This window comes from Oryctolagus cuniculus, chromosome 9, assembly GCF_051225735.1.
Source record: "Oryctolagus cuniculus isolate XC-2025 breed Fujian yellow rabbit chromosome 9, ASM5122573v1, whole genome shotgun sequence".
Taxonomy (NCBI): Eukaryota; Metazoa; Chordata; class Mammalia; order Lagomorpha; family Leporidae; genus Oryctolagus; species Oryctolagus cuniculus.
Window position 1 is genome coordinate 117,186,008 of NC_142875.1, and position 20,663 is coordinate 117,206,670.

A 20,663-nucleotide genomic window follows, 5' to 3' on the forward strand; every position below is an offset into this window, starting at 1 on the left:
TGTTGCAGAGTGCAGTTGCTGTGTGGTAACACAGGCCACCCTGTCTAACTGTATTTTAAGATACCTAATCCTCGCCATAGGGCACTCCGCCCGCACCCCTTGGTATGAAAATTGTGATGACACATTTGTGATCTCCATCAAGCTTGAGGACTTGAGTGTTTCCCACTTACCTGCAAAGGCTGTTCTTCCCACAGTTGTTATGTTATCAATTTGTTGTTTATTCCATCACTCACTTACCACATCCCACGGGAGAACTTGGGTTTGTACTGTTGTGTTTTTCTAAATATGTAGGTAAGAAGGCCACTTCCATACTTTCTTACATAGTAGAAACCACACATCCCTAAACTCACCAATTCTTCACACCTGTTGGATCTGTCTAGTAATTTAATAATCCTGTGTTTCTTAGAATAATTGGAGAAGTAACAATGTACTGAATTTCATTAATGATTCTGGAGTGCTAGAGTACTTGTACCTTTTATATAGTTTTAATTTTGTTTAATGAATGTGATTTCAGAGTACTGAGTTACCAACAAAAATATAGTAATGAAAGTTAGGAATTTGAAAAATAACTTAATTGTGTGGTTTACCAAAATATTTATGATTTGTGGTTATATACTTCCGACAAAATACTGCAATGTCATAATATTTGAAGATTAACAACATGGTAATATTCAGTATAACATCTTGCAGCATTTCTTCATAATGAAAGTAAATTTTCTAAGGTCAGGCACACCATTGATAACTCTTAGAGGTAGCTTCATACTTGGTGATCTAATGAAAAAAAATTGATTTACAAGTGAAGATATTTATTATTTAATGTATCAATGTATAGTGCATATTATTCAGATCCCTAATATTTTTGGATTAAATATAGATGAAGTTTTTTTCTTCTCATTCCAAAAAGACAATAGGAAACCCAATCTTAGCATTCAACTCTAGGAAGAATTGTATTTCATAGACAAAGTTCTTTTTTCCAAAATAAGTCATGCTGTAATTCAAAGCATTCCTTTTCCCAGGAAACACAACAGATAGATTTTTCTTTGTGTTGTTTCCACATCTCATCCACTTACCGTGTTTGTTTCTCCAGCAGATTCCATCTTCCTGCAACACAGCGTCAGGTGTCACAAAGATCAATCCCATTACATTATTTATATAAAGATTCTTTGTGAAACAGAGGCGTTATAAATTATTGCTCTTCCCATGGTTTTGGGGAATGTTTTCATGTGCAGACGCCCATAGAGCAGTACTCTTAGAGTCTTTTCCTCGGCGTGTGGATTTGGCACGAGGTCTCTGACATGGACCCCAGGTGGGCCATAACAAAGAAGAGGTGGATAGATGCTCCCACTTTTTTGTGGGCCCTCTGCAAAATGTAAAACATTTTGCACAGTGCGCTTGAGCTGGTCGATTTACTTTTGTTGATAAAATACTGGGAAGAATAGCTTTACGTCATCCCAAGAGGAGCTCATCTTGGCTGAATTATAACATAACATATTACACATCCACAGGGCAGTTCAGACAGCCAATGGAAAGTGGAATGAAAAGAAGCTGAGTTTGGTGCAGAAGTTGTGAGATCCATTCGTAGTTCTCTCAGTGTGGCTTTTTGAAAACCCCTGTATATAGCCACCATGGGCAGTATAAAAGGCATATTTAGGAGTTTCAGCAGCCTGGTCATTGGAATTTCATCTCCTCTGCTCACTAACTTTATTGTTAAGGTAAATAAATAGGCATTTTTGCTACCATAATACTCAAAACACTTGTGATAACAGAAGTACCCACGTGTTCTGTTTTTCTTTTCTTCTTTCAGTCACAATGAAAGGAAAGTGACGTGCAAACATCCAGTGACAGGACAGCCATCGCAGGACAATTGCATTTTTGTAGTGAATGAACAGTAAGTCAAGACTTTCATGTCATGCCTGTCTTCAAACATGGTGTTAACATTGAGATTGCTGTAATCTAGATTTATTTTTTTTAAAAAAAGTATTTATTTATTTGAAAGGCAGAGTAGGAGGGGAAAAAGAGAGGGAGAGAGGGAGGAAAGAAGGGAGGGAGGAAAAGAGAGAGAGAGAGAGAGAGAGAGTCTTCCATCTGCTGGTTCATTCCCCAAATGGCCACAATGGCCAAGGCTGGGCCATGCTGGGCCATGCTGGGCCAGGCTGGAGCCAGGAGCTAGGAGCTTCTTCTGGGTCTCCCACATGGGTGTGCTGCTCTCCCAGATGCATCAGCAGGGAGTTGGATTGGAAGAGGAGTAGCCAAAACTCGAACCAGCACCCATATGGGATGCCAGCACTGCGGGAGGAGGCTTAGCCTTCTCTGCCGACCCCTATAATCTAAATTCTATGTAGCACAGTTTAGCAGCTTTCTTATTTGGATATTTGCAGTCAAGTATGACAGAATGCCAGCTGTATGCTGTGTCTGGTAGGGAAAACATGACTTACAAATTTTTTCCAGTAGGAATATAATTTCAGAAATTCTTTTTACAATGGTTCAAACTCATGAAGTAAACTCAAAGGCCCAGGATGCAAACTTGGAGAAATTCTGTAAACTTTGGTAAAATTATGAAACTGATCTGAGCGCAGTTTTCTCATCCTTACATTTGGGATGATGGTAATTGCCATCTCTCAGGATTTTTATAAGCATCAAATGAAATGCTCAGCTGTTCACAGATAGTGTTATTGATATCTCTGCTATTGTGTCTAATATTAGATTAGTTATTCTTGTGGTTCATTTTCATTTTCAATTTTCCAGTTGAATGACCAATTAGAATATCTGCAGTAATGCCTATTAAAATAAACATGAATGTTAACTTATGTCAGGCTTAGGAGAAGCTTTAATTATATTTAAAGTAGTTTTAAATATTAACTGTTACCCTAGAGTAAAGAGTATCCGGCCGTCTTAAAAACGTAGGCTATCAGTGTTGTCTAAATGTTAGAGAAGTGTTACCGTAAAGCTATATGCCACACGTTCTAGCACTTTGACATATCTTATTTTTTAGGGCTGTTGCAACCATGACATCTGAAGAAAAGAAGGAACGACCTATAAGTATGATAAATGAAGCTTCTAACTATAATGTGACATCAGATTATGCAGTACATCCAATGAGCCCTGTAGGCAGAGTAAGTTATTTTGCTTACTGATGGTTATTGATAAATGGTAGTCAGGATTCATTACCATTATTCATAATGAACTTAAAATTGGAATTATAGAATATTAATTTCATTTTTCTTAAATGGATTTAATTATACTGGAGGTAATTGATATAAAAGCAATAGCTTGAAATATGAAGTGGTAAGGTTGTAATTTGATGACTTTTTAAAAATATTGGTCTGATATTTGAATAATTTAATAAATGATATTTTTGTGAGAGAATGATTACTTTGTTGAATCAACTTAAGTTTTAAAGGGAAGATTAATGTAATAGTTTAAGAATCACATTTTCTGGTTATTGAAATGCCTAGATTGAAGAGACATTTACAGTGAAACAATGGTAATAATAAATTGAATGATGTTTACAATAAAGAAATGGTAGATTATTATAATGATATTTTAAATAAGCCTGCTAAGGTTTTTAAAATGAAATTTTGTAGCCATTACAAGAAAATGTAAATTTCAGATAGTGTAAGGAATTTCTGATAGTATAAAAAAGCCAGTAAGATAACTGAGCATAATACTTCATTAGCAGGTTCTAATTAAAATCCACAGAAATGATAAATGGGTTGAAAGCTACCAGATCGTTATCTGGAGAAGACTGAAGTTGGACCTGTGCCATAGAGTGTATAACCAGAAATTTTCCACTTGAGTTAGTTTTTGAAACATTAAAAATAAAACTATGAAAGCACTGGCAAGAACAATGTAAGAGTTCTTTTTTAAAGCAATAAACCAGAATGTGGATAATATAAAGTAATAAGAAATTCACCCACATATATTTATTAAGTATGCAGAATATGTAAAACTCAAATGTAACAAAGAATAATTTCTTTATAATTAAAGAACAGCTCTAAATCAATAAGAAACAGAACTACAGCCAGTTTAAAATGGGCAAATTATGTACAGTAAGTTCCCAGAAAAGAAACTGGAATTTGCTCTTAAATACATTAAAAAATTCTCCATCTCATTCATAATATGAAAAATCCTCATTAAAAGTAGAAACATCACCATTTTTTTATCTGTCAGGATTGTAGAGGTCAAAATTTTTTTTGGCATAGCACGTTTCATTGACGAGAATGTAAGTGACTCAGCACAATGGAACAGAAGGGGCTCACATATGCAGTTGTCTGAGAAGGAAAAGGAAAAGGTGCTGTCTGGCTGGCTGTAAGAGCGTTTACCTGGATGACAGACAGCACACGTGCCCACAGTGACGCCGCTTGCTGCACAGACTGCTTGGCTGGGTGCTGGCGCCAAGCAGGATGTATATATCTTTTTGTTCCATTCGAGGTTTTTTTGTTTTTTGTTTTTTTGGACAGGCAGAGTGGATAGTGAGAGAGAGAGACAGAGAAAGGTCTTCCTTTTGCCGTTGGTTCACCCTCCAATGGCCGCTGCGGCCGGCGCGCTGTGGCCGGTGCATCGCGCTGATCCGAAGGCAGGAGCCAGGTGCTTCTCCTGGTCTCCCATGGGGTGCAGGGCCCAAGCACTTGGGCCATCCTCCACTGCATTCCCGGGCCATAGCAGAGAGCTGGCCTGGAAGAGGGGCAACCGGGACAGAATCCGGTGCCCCGACTGGGACTAGAACCCGGTGTGCCGGCGCTGCAGGTGGAAGATTAGCCTATTGAGCCACGGCGCCGGCCTCCATTTGAGTTTTATATTGTGTTCAAACGCTGTTTGAAAGCATATTAAAATTCGTCAAGGAAACCATTCTTTAGGAAATTTCTGTTCACCAAAGAAACAAAATTCAAATGAAAAATGCTAGTTTTCCAGAGATTGTAGATGAGTTGAAAAGTCGGAGATGGTTTGCTGTTACCTTTTGCTTTACAGAGAAGATCAGTGTTTGCTGGTTACTTGCTACATTGCTGCCAAGCTAGAGATCTTCCTGCTAAGCAGAGCAGTGTTTAAAATGATTTTATATTCTCCTGTGTGCCTCCCAGAGTAAACACATCTGTGTGGTATCATTCAAGTTCAGAGTTGTCTATAAAGAGGAAAACACTATTTGACATTAAGTGGATCCTTCCAGTCCTGTTTTGATTTGATGTGATGTGTTTGTTTATAACTTACATCTGAGTGTTTCTCCTCTTTTAACTTTCTTTAATTTAAGCAACACCATTAAACCCAGATACAGAGCAAGCAGGAAGTTCTGTCCTTCAGTTTATTTTTTAAAAATTTGTTAATTTTTACTCAAGGCCTATTTATTTTATATGGCAGGTAAGACAAAATATCACTACGTGTTATGTCTTTTTAAAAATTGTGTTTCCAGACTTAAAGGAGAGATTATAAAACTTAAGATCCTTTTATAATACTGGGGGGAGAAGCAGGAGGACAGGATTCTTTGTGCAGAATTTTTACTGTTTTGGTTTTTTATTTTTAAGATTTCTTTATTTATTTGAAAAGCAGAGTTTCAGAGACAGAGACAGACAGAGAGTAGTCTTCCATCTTCTGGATCACCCCCCAAATGGCCACAGTGGCCAGAGCTGGGCCAATCCGAGGCCAGGAGCCTGGAGCTTCTTCTGGGTCTGCCATGTGAGTGTAAGGGCCCAAGGATTTGGACCATCTTCCACTGCTCTCTCAGGCCATAGCAGAGGGCTGGATCAGAAGTGCAGCCAGGACTTGGACCGGCATCGTATGGGATGCTGGCCCTGCTGGCAGCAGCTTTACCCGCTATGCCACAGCACTAGCCCCAGAATTCTTATTCTTGAAACAACTAAACTAGCAAAAGTGGAACTGAGATAATTTATTTGAAAGGATTTTAAGTCTTGCAAATCTCAGAGAAATCTGAAATTAAATTAAAACTGTAAAGATTTAAAAAAAAAAAAACTCAAATCTTGGCATTAATATCACATTTTCTATCATTTTTTTTTCCTATTTAGACTTCACGAGCCTCAAAAAAAGTTCATAATTTTGGGAAGAGGTCAAATTCAATTAAAAGGAACCCTAATGCACCTGTGGTCAGACGAGGTTGGCTTTATAAACAGGTAGGTTTTCTTCCTGTTTGATATGAAACAAAGAATAAATCAGAAGGGACCTTTGGGGATGAATGTTCCTAAGACAACTGTATAAAATTAAATGAAATATATGTCAAAATTAATATATGCTGTGTGAAAGGAATAGTATGCTAAAATTACCCAGGCAGGAATATTTTTTAAATATCAAGAGTGAAATAAATATAGTAGTATTGTTCATTTTTCTACTGCTATAACAATCATTAGACATATGTACAATTATATACTCCCCTGCCTTTCTTTATAGAAAAACTGAAGATATTTTGACATTTTTCTGATTTTGTTTTTTCTGATTTTTGCTTCTGTACTCTCAGACTGTTCGTTCCTTCTTGAGGTTTTGTGTTTTGTTTTCTGGTGTTTTTCTTTTTCTTTCTTCATTCCTGGTTTGACTGTTTGCTCAAACAGGGTTCATGCTCAGACACCTGGGCTTGTTAAGGTTTATGTGGTATAGTCTGGGAAACTTGCTGTTGGTTTTGAATTTAGGATACAGGTACCTGCCCTCTTGAACTTGGATATCATTTTGATCTCATAGTGCCAGTTCTTTGCTTTCTGATTTGCCACTAAGTTTCAAATAAGTAGCTGCCAGATAATTGAGATGACAGACTCAACATGCAAGGCCTTTGTCTGTCTTTGTTTTGATTCTGAATATATGCAGATGATACAAACCAAGTTAAATATTAGTTTATTGAGGGTGCTGATCTGTTCAATAATGCCAATTTGTTTCAGATGATCTAATGATTTTTATTCACTAAACCTCATAATGAATTTGCTAGGAAATACTCATTAGAGATAGTGTCATCTGAAAGTTGATTGTCATCTAGACTAATGTATTGGAAATGGATCATCTTAAAATCCAGAAAATGTGAAGTCATTCAGGTAAATTGGTTTTGCCAATTCCTCAGTGAGTTGATTGGGTATTTAACTTGAATAATAAGTTTTAATTTTTATTTAAGAATATTTTGCTATATGTTAACTGTTGACAGTTAAACTTATCCAAGCTAAAAGATTTTTGCACAAAAAAATGACCTAAATGAAAGATCTCTGTGAGTAAGATCCTGGTGGAAAGAAGGGGCCATCAAAGAAGGAGGTACCTTTCTCTGAAGGGAGGAGAGAACTTCCACTTTGACTATAGCCTTGTCAAAATAAGGTCGGAGTTTGTGAACTCAAGAGGTTTCCATAGGCCAGTGCCGCAGCTCACTAGGCTAATCTTCCGCCTGCGGCACCAGTACTCCGGGTTCTAGTCCCGGTTGGGGCGCCAGTTCTGTCCTGGTTGCTCCTCTTCCAGTCCAGCTTTCTGCTGTGGCCTGGGAAGGCAGTGCAGGATGGCCCAAGTGCTTGGGCCCTGCACCGGCATTGGAGACCAGGAGGAAGCACCTGGCTCCTGGCTTTGGATTGGCGCAGCGTGCCAGCCTTAGCGGCCATATAGGGGGTGAACCAATGGAAGGAAGACCTCTCACTGTCTAACTCTGCCTGTCAAAGAAAAAAAAAAAAAGGAGGCTTCCATAGCCTTGGTAGCTCATGACAAGAGCCTTGGGTGATTACTGACTTCATAAATAAGAGTGTCAGTTGTTAAATCAACAACAGGAGTCATTGTGCACTTGCTCCCCATGTAGGACCTCTGTCCTTAATGTGTTATACTATGAGAATTAATGGTAAAAACCAATCTTCAAACAGTACTTAATACTTTGTGTTTCTGTGTGGATGCAAACTGTTGAAATATTTACTTAGTATAGAGTTGATCTTCTGTATATAAAGATAATTAAAAATGAATCTTAATGTAGAATGGAGAGAGCATAGGAGATGGGATGGTTTGTGGGTGGGAGGGAGGTTATGGTGGGAAGAACCACTATAATCTAAAAGTTGTACTTTTGAAATTTATGTTTATTAAATAAAAGTTTTCTATAAAAAAGATTTTTGCACATTTAGTTTAGTAGGTACCAATTATATTCAAATAGTTAAATGCAATATTGGACCTAACAGAAGATAATACAACTCCTTATTTAAAATAATTCCTGGTCTGTCTTTTTGATCCCTTGGTTTATTTAGTATTGCAAAAGTGTTGCCAATTAGTTTCTCTAATACAAGTGTATACTTTGTAGCAGGTGATAAAATATTTGTTTTTCTTTTCAAGATTTATTTATTTATTTGAAAGAGTTACACCCTATACCCCAATGTGTACTACTAGTAGGGTATAAAAGAAGATTAATTTTGTAACAAATTCTACCAGTATAGTATTTTATAGGGGTCTGAAATATATGTGAAAACCATATAAAAAGAAAACTGATTGTGTTACTGCATCTTACGCGGTACATCAGTTAAGGGCAGTTTTCTCCAAAGACAAATGATTTGCAGACTCTTAGGGAGTTTTGTCCTGGAGTTCTACATATACTACTACTTTACTATAAAGCAGTTAAGGAAGAACATGCCTCACCCCAGTTTTTTTCTACACCTATCGCATATTTTTTGGACTGAATTTATATGCACCAATAAAAATAAAAAACAACTTTGTTTTAAAAAGTACCTCAAGGCAATAAAAATATTTTAATTTTTGATACATATTTAAAAAAAGAGTTACACAGAGAGAGAAGGGGAGGCAGAGAGAAAGAGAGAGAGAGAGGTCTTCCATCTGCTGGTTCACTCCCCAATTGGCCACAACGGCCAGAGCTGGGCCAATCCAAAGCCAAGAGCCAGGATCTTCCTCCTGGTCTCCCATGTGGGTGCAGAGGCCCAAGGATTTGGGCCATCTTCCTCTCCTTTCCCAGGCCATCGCAGAGAGTTGGATCAGAAGTGGAGCAGCCAGGTCTCAAATCGGCGCCCATATAGCATGCTGCTACTGCAGGCAGCGGCTTAACCCGCTATGCCTCAGTGCCAGCCCCAAAATATTTGTTTTTCAAAACTCCTTATATGCACTAAAGAAAGAATATTTAATACTATGTATTAATAATATGTATCATTTCTTTCCTTATCTTTATTTCAATTTTTTCATTCCATCCTTGGAGTAACTGCTAATTTTAACGACAGATCTTTTACTTTCAGGGATTTTACCTGTATTCATTTATGTAATTCTAAAGTCACTACTAAATAGGTGATTGTTGCAGCTAGAAATAAATTAGAAATATTAATGCACATACAAACCAGCCTCTTATCTGCATTTTTTTAATGTCTGTATTTAATTTTCTCTTGAAGTTTTACCATACTGTTTATGGGAAAATAAGTTCCATTAGAACTGTAATTTTGTTTGAGCCTGGTATTTTTGTAAATAAATTACTTAGAAATAGCTGCCAAATAGCCACTGTTGCTAAGAGTTTATTAGTAAGAAGAAAAAGTTTATGTATTCTTACACTACAGTTCTGTTTTCAAATCCTTTGGCATCACATTATCTTTGGAATACTTTCAGTTCACATAGTGTCTTCCTGTTGAAGATTTTCATAATTAAATCCAGCTTACCAGAATGCACACACTGCTGTGTGGTTACATTAGTCTCGTCCTAGCAGACCTAGGTTCAGGACAGTGACATTCACATTGCTTACAATTATAAAACCAAATCAAGTTGTTCCAACACATTCCTTTGACATAACAATATTATCCTTTGGAAACCAGTCTGAAAGGGAATATCTTTATATATATTTCTAGAAAACTGGCTATCTTTTTTTTCAATCGACACAAACTATGTATTTATGCAGTACCATGTAATGTTCTGATATGTGTATACGCTGTGTAGTGTTCAAATCCAGGTAAGCATATCTATCTACTCAAACATTTATCAATTCTTTGCAGTAAAAATGTTCAAAATTCTTTGTTCTAGCTTTTGGGAAATATATTCTGTGATTATTGTAGCCACCTTGCTGTGCAATAAAACACTCTTAAACAGTTTTCTCTAACTAAAATTTTGATTGACACATTAGTTATGCTACACACATCAGTTGAGAGTGAGAGGTCTTCCAAAAAGTCTATGGAAAGAGCATATTATGAAAGCATATTATGAAAGATTATGATTTTTTGGCGCCAAAATAAACTTACCTTATAATTCTGTTTTTCTACTTACTTTTCATAGTCCCTTTGCATATAAAATGCTTTGTTTTAAAAGCTTATTTTAAATAAATGTATCAGAAGTGAGTTTTGTCATCTGAAATGAAAAATATCATTAAATATGTTGATTTAATGCAGGACAGTACTGGCATGAAGCTGTGGAAGAAACGCTGGTTCGTGCTTTCTGATCTTTGCCTCTTTTATTATAGAGGTGAGTTCACCAAATACAGTTTAGTGCATGATTTTCTCATTGCCATATATCTTAAGTATTAGACATTTTTAAGGAAAAAGCATTACAACTTGTGCTATTTTAGAAAATCTTTTCTTCACTGGCATGAATCTGAATTACTAGGGTATGACAGGATCATATAATGCTTCAAATAAGTAAGTCAGAGTTCTGGTCCAGTTTCTGCACTCTGATTTGTTTTGTGAGAAGACCATATGAATCTTTTGTCTCTCAGGCTATCCTTGATTTCAGTGCCTAATTAAAATCCTCAGTTTGATGAGGCTCTTTTCACATCTCAGTTTTATCAAATCTGTGGGTTCCTCCAGTACTCTTCTGCTCCTCAGCAATGGTTTTAAAGAATCAGAAACTACTATGATATAATGGCAACTGAAAAAAAAAATTATAAAGAAATATATTTATTTTAGCCTTTTTTTAAACTAACGATGTCCATAACTATGTAGAAAGTTGTGATGAGTATACACACCAGACTGGGAAAGTAGCAGTGAGGTGTTATTTTAGGTATGGAATTGAGTCTCCATGCTCCTGTTGCTATCATAAATTCCATTTTTTTTTCTAGTTGCTGAATTATTAATTAATTAATACAATTTTAAGTAAAATCCCAGAGAAGTCTGCAGAGTTGTTACCGGTCAGCAAAAAACATACCTAGGTAGATTCTCCCGAGAGATCTGCTCCAGCTGTGCATTAAAACCATGAACCTGGACTCAAACTCTTCCCTTCTTTAAAGTCTGGTCAGAAACTTGGACCAGGAGCCAGCACTGAGGCACAGCAGGTTAAGTTAACGCTTGCAGCACCAGCATCCTGTATTGGAGAGCTGGCTCAAGTCTGGGTGCTCCTCATCTGATCAGCTCCTTGCTAATGGGCCTGGAAAAGCAATGAAGATAGTCCAGGTGTCTTGGGCCCCTGCCATCCACGTCAGAGACCCGGGATAGCATTCCTGGCTCCTGACCTTGGCCTGGCACCATTAGGGTGGTGGAACAAGAAAAGATCTCTTTTTCACTTCCTCTCTCTGTCTCTCTACCTTTCAAACAAATAAATAAATCTTGAAAAAAAAAAAAAAGAAATTATCTTTAAAGAAATGAATTGTCAAACCCATAATCAATAATCTCAGAGATGCAGCATGAGTTACAAGATATGACAGAGGGTTTTAGAACTGATGAGCAGTCTTTTAGTTTTCCTTATGATTACACAAAAGCTGAGTAGCAAATTCAGCCATCATCTATTGAAACAATGTAATGCATGCTAGCCTTCAAATTTGGGTTTACCAAAAATGTTTTCATGTTTTTACTCCCCTTGCAAACTGTGGTTGAGGAGTTGCTGACTCAGAATTAACCAAACCTATAAAATTTCTTTTAGTCGTAGAGATACTGGTCAGGCTGTAATTGTGGTAAGTGGTAATTGAGTTAAGTGCCAAACTTAAACTCTACAATTTTCCTTAAAAGTTTTCCCAACCTTTCAGAACATTAGGAGTTGTATCTCAGTCATTATCCCTAACCTTGTGATCTTTGTTTTCCTCTGTTTTCCTGTATATTCATGGACTATTTTTAACTTTAAATTAGGACAAAAAAGTTTACTGTTTTTAATATAAAGATTTATTAGTATTCAAAAAACACTAAATTCCTTATAATTTGCTGCTATTGCTCATCATTTTAATAAATTTATCTTTTAATTCTGTTTTCTATCAATCTTTTTTTTTTTTAAGATTTTTTATTTGGAACACAGAGTGACAGAGATAAAGAAAGAAGAGATCTTCCATCTGTTGGTTCACTTCCCAGATAGCTGTGACATTCAGGGCTAAGGTCAGGCCGAAGCCAGGAGCTCCATCTGTACAGGGGTCCAAGTACCTGGTCCATCCTCTGCTGCTTTCCCAGGCACATTAAAAGGGAGCTGGGGTGGAAGCAGAGCAACCAGGGCTCACACTGGCGCTCCGATGTGGGATCTGGCATCACAGATGGCAGCTTAACCCCTCTGCACCACAAAGCTGGCCCAACCGGGTCATCATTAGTAGAAAGTCTTTTTATGCATTTCTCTTAAGTTTGTTAATAGGAAACCTCAGATGTTTACATAAAAACTACTGTATTTCAGCTTTATATATTACATATATATACTTTTTTTTTTAGTGTTTACTTTGCTGAGCATGTTACCCGGATGATTTCATTCATCTAATCCTCAAGCCACCTGATAAGGTGGGAAATCTGATTGTGCCCATTTTTGCCGAAGACTAACACTGAGAGGTCAAATAGTCTGCCTGAGGTCTCTCAACTTGTTGGGACACAGCCAGGGTTTGAGCCCAGGCAGCGACCCCAGAGCTGGTACCATTAATCACTGTTCTCTCAGTCCCAAGTGTTTGACCCCTGCCCCACCCTGCCCGATAGCTTCTTCCCCTAAATGCTGAAGACAGTGGCCCTATTCATTCTTTCCGTGCCTCTCAGTGCATCTGGTCCACTGACATACAAAGTGTGCTGTCAGAATTTTTTGGCGGGCTTATTCATGTTTGACAGAAACGGAAAATCAGGCAGAAACTAAATGATTGACTTCTTTTTTATGGTAGATGGAAGTCCAAGTTCAAACTGTTCACTGCCACGCAGCAGGCATATTGTGAATCCCTGGTTATAGGGCACGTAGAGTGTTCTGCAGTCAGTCTGTTGACAAAACACACCACGGCACTTAGCTCATTTAATAAGCATTGATTATTTACCAGGACCATCTTTATTCCAGGTGCTGTCGGGAAACAGTGTGAGGAAGCTCTCCTGAAGTTTAGATCGTAGAGCCGTCAGGGAGACAATAAAAACGCTCATAGAAACGAGCAAGAACCTGATAAATGCCTTTAGGACAGCAAAGGCCAGTCTCTGAAACGGGGGCGTGAGAAACTTCTTGGGTCAGGACTTCTAGCCAATGTTTTAGACAGCAAGATCTAAGTGAGAATGGGGAGCTTGCAGAGCAGGGGGCTTGGGAGGGCGGGTGACTGTTCTAAAGGCTCTGTGGAGTAGGAAGGTGTTCAGAATATTGATGTGCCCAGAGAAACCAGTATATGAAGCTGCGGGGCTGGCAGATGGGAGAACTGGACGTCACACCAGGCAGCACTCTATCCGAATTTAGATTCTACCATAAATCTTCTGAGGAAATAATATTTAAGTATAGAAATGATACGCTTTGACGTAACAGTTTTAAAAGCTCACCTAAAGTACTATTGGGGCCTGGATTGTAGAGGAGAAAGAAAAGGACAGGGAACCTAGTTAGGAGTTGCCCTACCAAGTGATGACGGCAGAGACTAGGGTGGCAGACAACAGGAAGCCCTTTTTATTAATGTTTTTCAACTTAATATTTTATTTACTATTTTTGAGATAACTTAGTTTTAACATGGTGGAGAAAGGCTTAATGTTCTGCTAAACAAAGAGTTCAACAAATAAAAAGTATGCAGCAGACTCCTTATTAGTAGTGGGCTGTAAAGAGTAGCTGAAGGAGTCTGGAAGAACTGGGAAGAATGTCAAGGCAGGTGCTCAGTTACGCTGGAGGAGTATTGGCCAGGTCTGTGACGGGAGGACCAGGGAAGAAGGGCGATCTGGATGCAGAACTTAGGTGCACAGCATGAGTATACTCGGCTTATTTGTAAAACTCCACTCAGGGCTTACATTGCTGGGATGAGGGTTATGTCTGAAGACCCAGTAGGATGGAAGGCTTCAAAGATAGATCGAGAAGGCACAAAGAACATTTGTTTGCCATCCTAATCAATAAGAACTCCGTCTTAAACATAAGAATAGTGTTCTGTAATAGAGTCAGGTACATGTTTTGAAAAAGTTGCTGTAGCACTTGAACTAGAGTGAACATAGCATAGAAGTGTTCTAGATTAGAAATGGTAACTGGTAATAAAATATTTACCCAGCTGTGATAGTCTATATTTCTGACCTTGTTCTCAAACATCTTTAAAACTAAAGTAGAAATGGGGGATCCAAAATATCATTTGAATCTAATAAAATGTTGAGATTGTTCCTGTTTCTATCGCAGAGTGTGTTCCTAGGAAGCAAACTGTGAGGGAGACTAGTCCTTGGGGGCTTATTCAGGCATGTGGTTGGGACCACCAGCTGTGGCATGGAGGGGGAGGAAGGAGGATGGGGCAGAGGGGGAGGGGGCTGCCAGACCTTCTCAAAAAAGTCTCAGCCAACCTTAAGGTGAGTCTGTTCATTCTGCTAACACTGTTAAGTGCTTCTCTTTGGTGGGCAGTGTGTGAAGGCTCTAGGTGACAGAAAGTTAAGACAAGACTTAGATTAGATTTGATAGAGGACAAAACAAAAGAATCCATGAGTAGGAGCCTTGAAAGATTATAGTCAAGAACTCCTGGCATGGTCATTGGATAGAGGGCAGATTTTATATGCAATGATATTTATATTCAGTGTAATGGGAAAACTCATTGAAATTGACTTATTTTTTGAGTTATTTATATAAATTAAGTTACTTACCCCTCATAATAATCTTTTAAGGTGAGTCCTGTTAACCCCCATGTTTTTTGGGTTGTTTGTTTGTTTGTTTTTGTATTATTTATTTGAAAGGCAGAGAGAGATCTTCCATTTGCTAGTTCACTCTACACATGGCCTCAGAAACCAGGGCTGAGTCAGGTCAAACCCAGGATCTTGGAACTCTGGGCCCAAGTACTTGGGCCATCTTCTGTGTTTTCTCAGGCACATTAGCAAGGAGCTAGATTGGAAGTGGAACAGCCAGAACACAAAACAGCACTGTTAATGGGATGCTGGCATCATAGGTGGCAGCTTAACCTGCTGTGTCACAACACTGGCCGTATCCCCAGTTTTATAGATGCTAAAAGTGATGTACTATGTGAGTGTCAGTAATTCACCCAAGATCTCACAGTTAATGTCAGACGGGAAAACAGCCCAAGGAATCCAGGGATTTCAGGGAAATCCCCCTGTGCTGTACGTATCTTTAGGCAACTTTAGGCAAGATCCTTTTGCTGTGAGACATAGAAAATGCATTATTGGATAAAAGTGGTGTGTTAATAAAGATGACTTAAAGAGCTGGTTCTGATTGATTTATATAAACACTAAAATTAGCTTCAACATTAGGTATGGTTCATTCCTCCAATTATCACATCCTCCATAATTGATGACTGCTTTCCATCTTTTTCTTTTACCTTCTAGTTTGATCTTCACTGTTTTTGTTTTTTTTTGTTTGTTTGTTTGGTTGGTTTTCTTTTGTTTTCTTTTCTTTTCTTTTTGGTAAGGTCAGCCAGGACCAGTGTTGTGGCATGGCCAGTAAAACTACTGCCGGCAGTGCCAGCATCCCATACAGGCACTAGTTCGAGTCCTGGCTGCTCCACTTCTGATCCAGGTCTCTGCTGTGGCCTGGGAAAGCAGTAGAAGGTGGCCCAAGTGCTTGGGCCCCTACATCTGAGTGCAAGACCCAGAAGAGGTTCCTGACTCCTGACATTGGATTGGCCCAGCTCCAACCCCTGCAGCCATTTGGGGAGTGAACCAGTGAATGGAAAGACTTCTTTTTCTCTCAGTCTCTCCCTCTCTGTTTGTAACTCTACCTCTCAAATAAATAAATAAACCGCCAAAAAAAAAAAAGGATTAAAAAAAGGCACAAATTGTACCTGAATGAACAGAGTATAGTAGAAGCAAGAAGTTTGGTTTTTTTATTATTATTATTATTATTATTATTTTATTTATTTATTTGAGAGGGAAAGTTACAGAAAGAGAGACAAAGAGAGAGGTCTTCCATTCTCTCTGGTTCCTTCCCCAAGTGGTTGGGTCAATCCAAAGCCGGGAGCCAGGAGCTTCTTCCTGGTGTCCCACATAGATGCAGGGACCCAAGGACTTGGGCCATCTTCCACTGCTTTCCCAGGCCTTAGCAGAGAGCTGGATGGGAAGTGAAGGAGCAGAACTAGTAGCAGTGCCCATATGGGATGCCGGTGCTGCAGGCGGAGGTTTAAACTACTATGCCCCAATCCCAAAGCAGTTTTCTTCCATCATTTTAAGAAAAGTAATGAAAAGAACCTCCATATATTTAACTTCTTCCCTGTTTGAAGTTTCACTATATGCTATCGAAATGAGGAGGAAATAAATAAAATCCTTTAATAAGTTTGTCATCATTTTGTTTCTAAATACGCATCAAGCATAATAAGAATTATTTCCCATTTATGACTTTTCTCCTTGGTGAGTTCATCGGCCCAATGCATGTCTTTATTAATTTGTCTTATGGGTCCACAACAGTGAACTGTACATTTCAAGTTTCATAAACATCTCTGCCTCCAGGCAGCAAGTTAATAATGCAAATCTGTGCTGTGTCAAGATTAATGTTTTGTGATTCTTCCCAGGTATATTTTAAGTGCTTGCCTTACAGGCCTGTAATGTATTCCCTTAGCTTTATTGTACATCTGAATGACTAGTAAAAGCAAACCTTCCAAATTATATGTTTCTAAAAATATGCAGTTTTATAGCAGTTTAAAAATGTTAATGTATGTATTTATCCAGCCAATGTTCTTGAGCATCTACTACTGCCATGCCAGGTGTCTTCATGGAGATTTCATTCTAATGGGACGAGAGAGATAAATAACTGAAACACAGAGTCTGTTGCAGGTGTTGAGGATAGGAAATAAGGTTCTCAAAGGACAGTAGAGGGTCCTGGCGTGGGTTAGGATGGGAAGCAGTCAAGGCAGGCCTCATGGGTGACAGATCTGAGCAAAGACTGCAGGATTTGAGAATGCAACCCATGTTTGTCTAGAATTGCAATGGCTGGGTATTTGAATCTTACCAGAAATGTGGTGGGTTAACTTTTTTTGTTCCCACGACACTACTTACATGTTAACATATTTTCAGAGAATCCAGTGTAATGCGGCTGTGTAGGGTGCAGCCTGTGTGCAAATGTCTGCTGTGTTATGGCTAATGACGTCATTTGCAGTGTCAGACGAGTTGTGATTTGCTGAGGACAGGGAAGCTCACGGAAGGAAGTATATGTCCTTCTGCTGTCTGATCCTTTCATTTACGACTGTGCCTGCGTGTGAATATAATCTATTCATACAGAGGCACTTCAGAGAGTTCATGGAGAAATGGAATTAAAAGATTAGTTTAGTGGGGAAAAAAATTAAAGTCCATCCATAGTTTTTTGAGAATAAACGTTTTCTGTGAACTTTCTTGAAGATCTCTCCCATCCAAGAACCTTTGGAGTTGCCCAAAATGAAGTTTGAGGGAATGAATTCTGCTTTCTGAGAACACTGAATATTCTAATCAGTTGCTTGGTTGTCTCTCAGATGAGAAGGAAGAAGGCATCCTGGGAAGCATTCTGTTGCCTAGCTTTCAAATAGCGATGCTTACCTCTGAGGATCACATCAACCGCAAATATGCTTTTAAGGTAAGGAAACCGTGTACTGTGTTTGATGCTTGCGTTGATTTACAAATGGATATTGACCCGTAGGTTATTGCAGTGATTTATGTCGCTCCCCGTCTTCATGGGGGAACGACACTAAACCCTGCCTAGGCTTCACATCCGAGTCACGGCACCATTATGTCGCTCCCCCTCTTCGTGGAGGAACGACACAGGACCCTGCGCTGTTCTTTCGTCTGCTCGGCCCTCCCCGGGTTTGCTGCTGGTTCTTCCCGGGTTGGCTACTATCCCTTCCACCTCCGTGGAAGGGCAGTTCCCCCTGGCCACATTCCCCACTTCCGCAGGGGAGTGGCACTCCGCCGGCCGGCTCTTCTCGGGGGCTGCACGGGTTCCCTTAGATGTTCCCCATAGATGTTCCCGGTGCATGCCGTCTCTCTCCTCCTTTATAGTCCTCCTCCGCCAATCCCAACTCGGCTGCCCACACGCCGAGTACGCCGCTCTCCAATCAGGAGCAAGTCCTACAGTTTATTGGTTGAACTGGAGGCAGCTGTGCGGAAGCTGTTTACTTCTCTCCCAGCGCCATATTGTGGGAGAGCAGATGCATAGAATAAGTCTTAATTCCAGTAACTTAGTCCAGTCCGGGCTGCTCCCCACAGGAGAGCAGATGCATAGAATAAGTCTTAATTCCAGTAACTTAGTCCAGTCCGGATTGCTCCCCACAGATCCCCCTTTCTTTTTATTTTTTGGCGTTGATACGCGCCTGTCTTCGGTGTCCCGCGGCACACACTCTGCTCTACTTGCTAGAGTTGCCACAGGCTCTTACAAGTCCTATCAGGCAAACCGAATCCGGGTCCTCTCTTCGCCATGTTGTGAGGAGGTTTTTAGGCGCTGATGCGTGCCTGTGTTCGGTGCCCTGCAGCGCATGCTCTGCTCTGCCTGCAGGGGACTTACAAGACCTATCAGGCAAACCGAATCCAAGCCTTCTCATTGCCTTATTGTGGGGGAGACTTATTAGTGTTGGTTCGTGCCTATCTTCGGTGACCTGCAGCTCATACTCTGGTCGAGCTGCTTGCTGGCGCTTACCGCCTTAATTCAGGCAGACCGAATCCAAGCTTAATATTGTTGTATTGTGGGGAAGCCTTACTGATGTTAATTCGTGCCTGTCTTCGGTGACCTGCGGCGCATAAGCTGCTAGCTGCCCGCAGGTGCTCATCGCCTCACTTGATTAGGCAGACCGAATCCAAGCTCTCACATTGCAGTGTTGTAGGGAGGCCTTTTTATTTCTCTATTTCTCTATCTCCGGGCATTCCTATTTCTCCCATTTTACTTCTATCTTCCAGCATTCCTATTTTTCTCACTTTACTTCTAAAACTTCTGTTTCTCTTATCCCTGCGGCTTTCCGGCGCCTCGCCCTGCCGGCGGGTTCCCGGCTCTGCGCCGCTTCAGCCCGCGCCTCATCTGCGCGGCTCGGCTTTGCGCGGCTTGGCTTCGTGCGCTCCGCGGTCTCCACGCTTAACCCTTTCGCGTCTGAACCACGGCCTACGCCAGCCCCGTTCCCTATCTACTCACGCCCCGTGCTCTCTCTGCACGCGGCGGCTTCCGCGAGTAACACAGCGTAGCTCACGTGTCCGCCACTAGCATTCAATCTAAGTTCCCCGGGCTAGCCTGGCGAATTCAACCCAGCGTACGTCTCCGCCCCACGGTTTGGCTTCCCGTCCTTTGCTCCCCGGGCTAATCAGACGGATCCCAACCTGGCTCACGTTTCAGCTTCTGGTTTCAACTTTTCGCCCCCTATTCCCGGGCTAACTTGAGAACCCCAAAGTGGCTTCCGTTTCCGCCTCGGCCTGCCCCCCGCGGCTTCAATTTCCCTAACATTTTTCTCTACCCGGTATGTTTCCCCAAGTTTTCTTCCAACAATATTCCTCTCATTTCTCCTGGCTTCTCCCCACAGTCCGTATCCGAGTCCAAGCCTCCTCCAGGTTTCACTTTCACTTTCAATCTCCTAGCTTCCCCGCCATAGTCCGCATCCGAGTCTATGAAAGCTTTCACTTTCGCTTTCAATCCTAACTTCTTTCCCACAGTCCATATCCGAGTCTATGCCTAGGCTTTCAATAGCTTCTTCCGGCACCTAGGCTCTTTGCTAGTCTCTCTCTCCGGTATTTTCCTGCTTCTTCCCGTTTCTTCCCTCCTAAGTTTCCTATCCGTCCTAGGTTTCCTATCCGAGTTAGGTTTCCTATCCGTCCTAGGTTTTCTATCCGTCCTAGGTTTTCTATCCGTCCTAGGTTTTCTATCCGAGTCACGGCACCATTATGTCGCTCCCCCTCTTCGTGGAGGAGCAACACTAAGCCCTGCCTAGGCTTCATATCCGAGTCACGGCACCATTATGTCGCTCCCCGTCTTCGTGGGGGAACGACAATTTATATATTTAAAATTGTTCACTAACAATCTTAGGATTCTGTAGGAGATTGCCCCTTGGATCAGGAAGCACATTCTGCAGTGGTCAGGGGTCACATGTCTTCATGTCCATGCTCTCAGATGGTTCTGTGTAAAGCAAGTCTGTCCAGGTGCTAATGCTTCATTAGTGTGGCCATGGACATCCTGGTGATCACTGTGCTGTTCTTTCAGTGTGACTCCATGATTGAGGTTTTTCATAATGAATTTGGTGAAAGAGTACTGGGAAAGATAGCAAATGTTTATCTGCATAATACATGTACGTTTACAAACTTAATAGAGCAATTACAAATATATTCTTAGGTCTAAGTACATCATGCTCAACAGGTTCTTTGCAGAGAACGTTGAAGTTAAGACATTAATTTAATCTGCTGTCATTAAATCCAGGCAGGTGTGAGATCCCTGCCATGACTAGCAATACCCACTCATCTCTGTGATGTCACTTGTTTATAGATCAC

The 20,663-nt window shown here is 40.2% G+C and overlaps 1 protein-coding gene across 33 annotated transcripts in view; it reads left to right on the forward strand.

Moving 5' to 3' along the window:
- Window positions 1-20,663, forward strand: part of PLEKHA5 (pleckstrin homology domain containing A5) — a 262,716-nt gene that overhangs the window by 147,210 nt on the left and 94,843 nt on the right. For all 33 annotated transcript variants that reach the window (XM_089303894.1, XM_051850800.2, XM_051850805.2 and 30 more), the window contains 5 exons: window positions 1,805-1,888; window positions 2,993-3,113; window positions 6,015-6,119; window positions 10,314-10,386; window positions 17,681-17,781. In XM_089303894.1, the coding sequence (XP_089160020.1) occupies window positions 1,805-1,888; window positions 2,993-3,113; window positions 6,015-6,119; window positions 10,314-10,386; window positions 17,681-17,781 (484 nt within the window). The remainder of the gene's footprint in view (window positions 1-1,804; window positions 1,889-2,992; window positions 3,114-6,014; window positions 6,120-10,313; window positions 10,387-17,680; window positions 17,782-20,663) is intronic.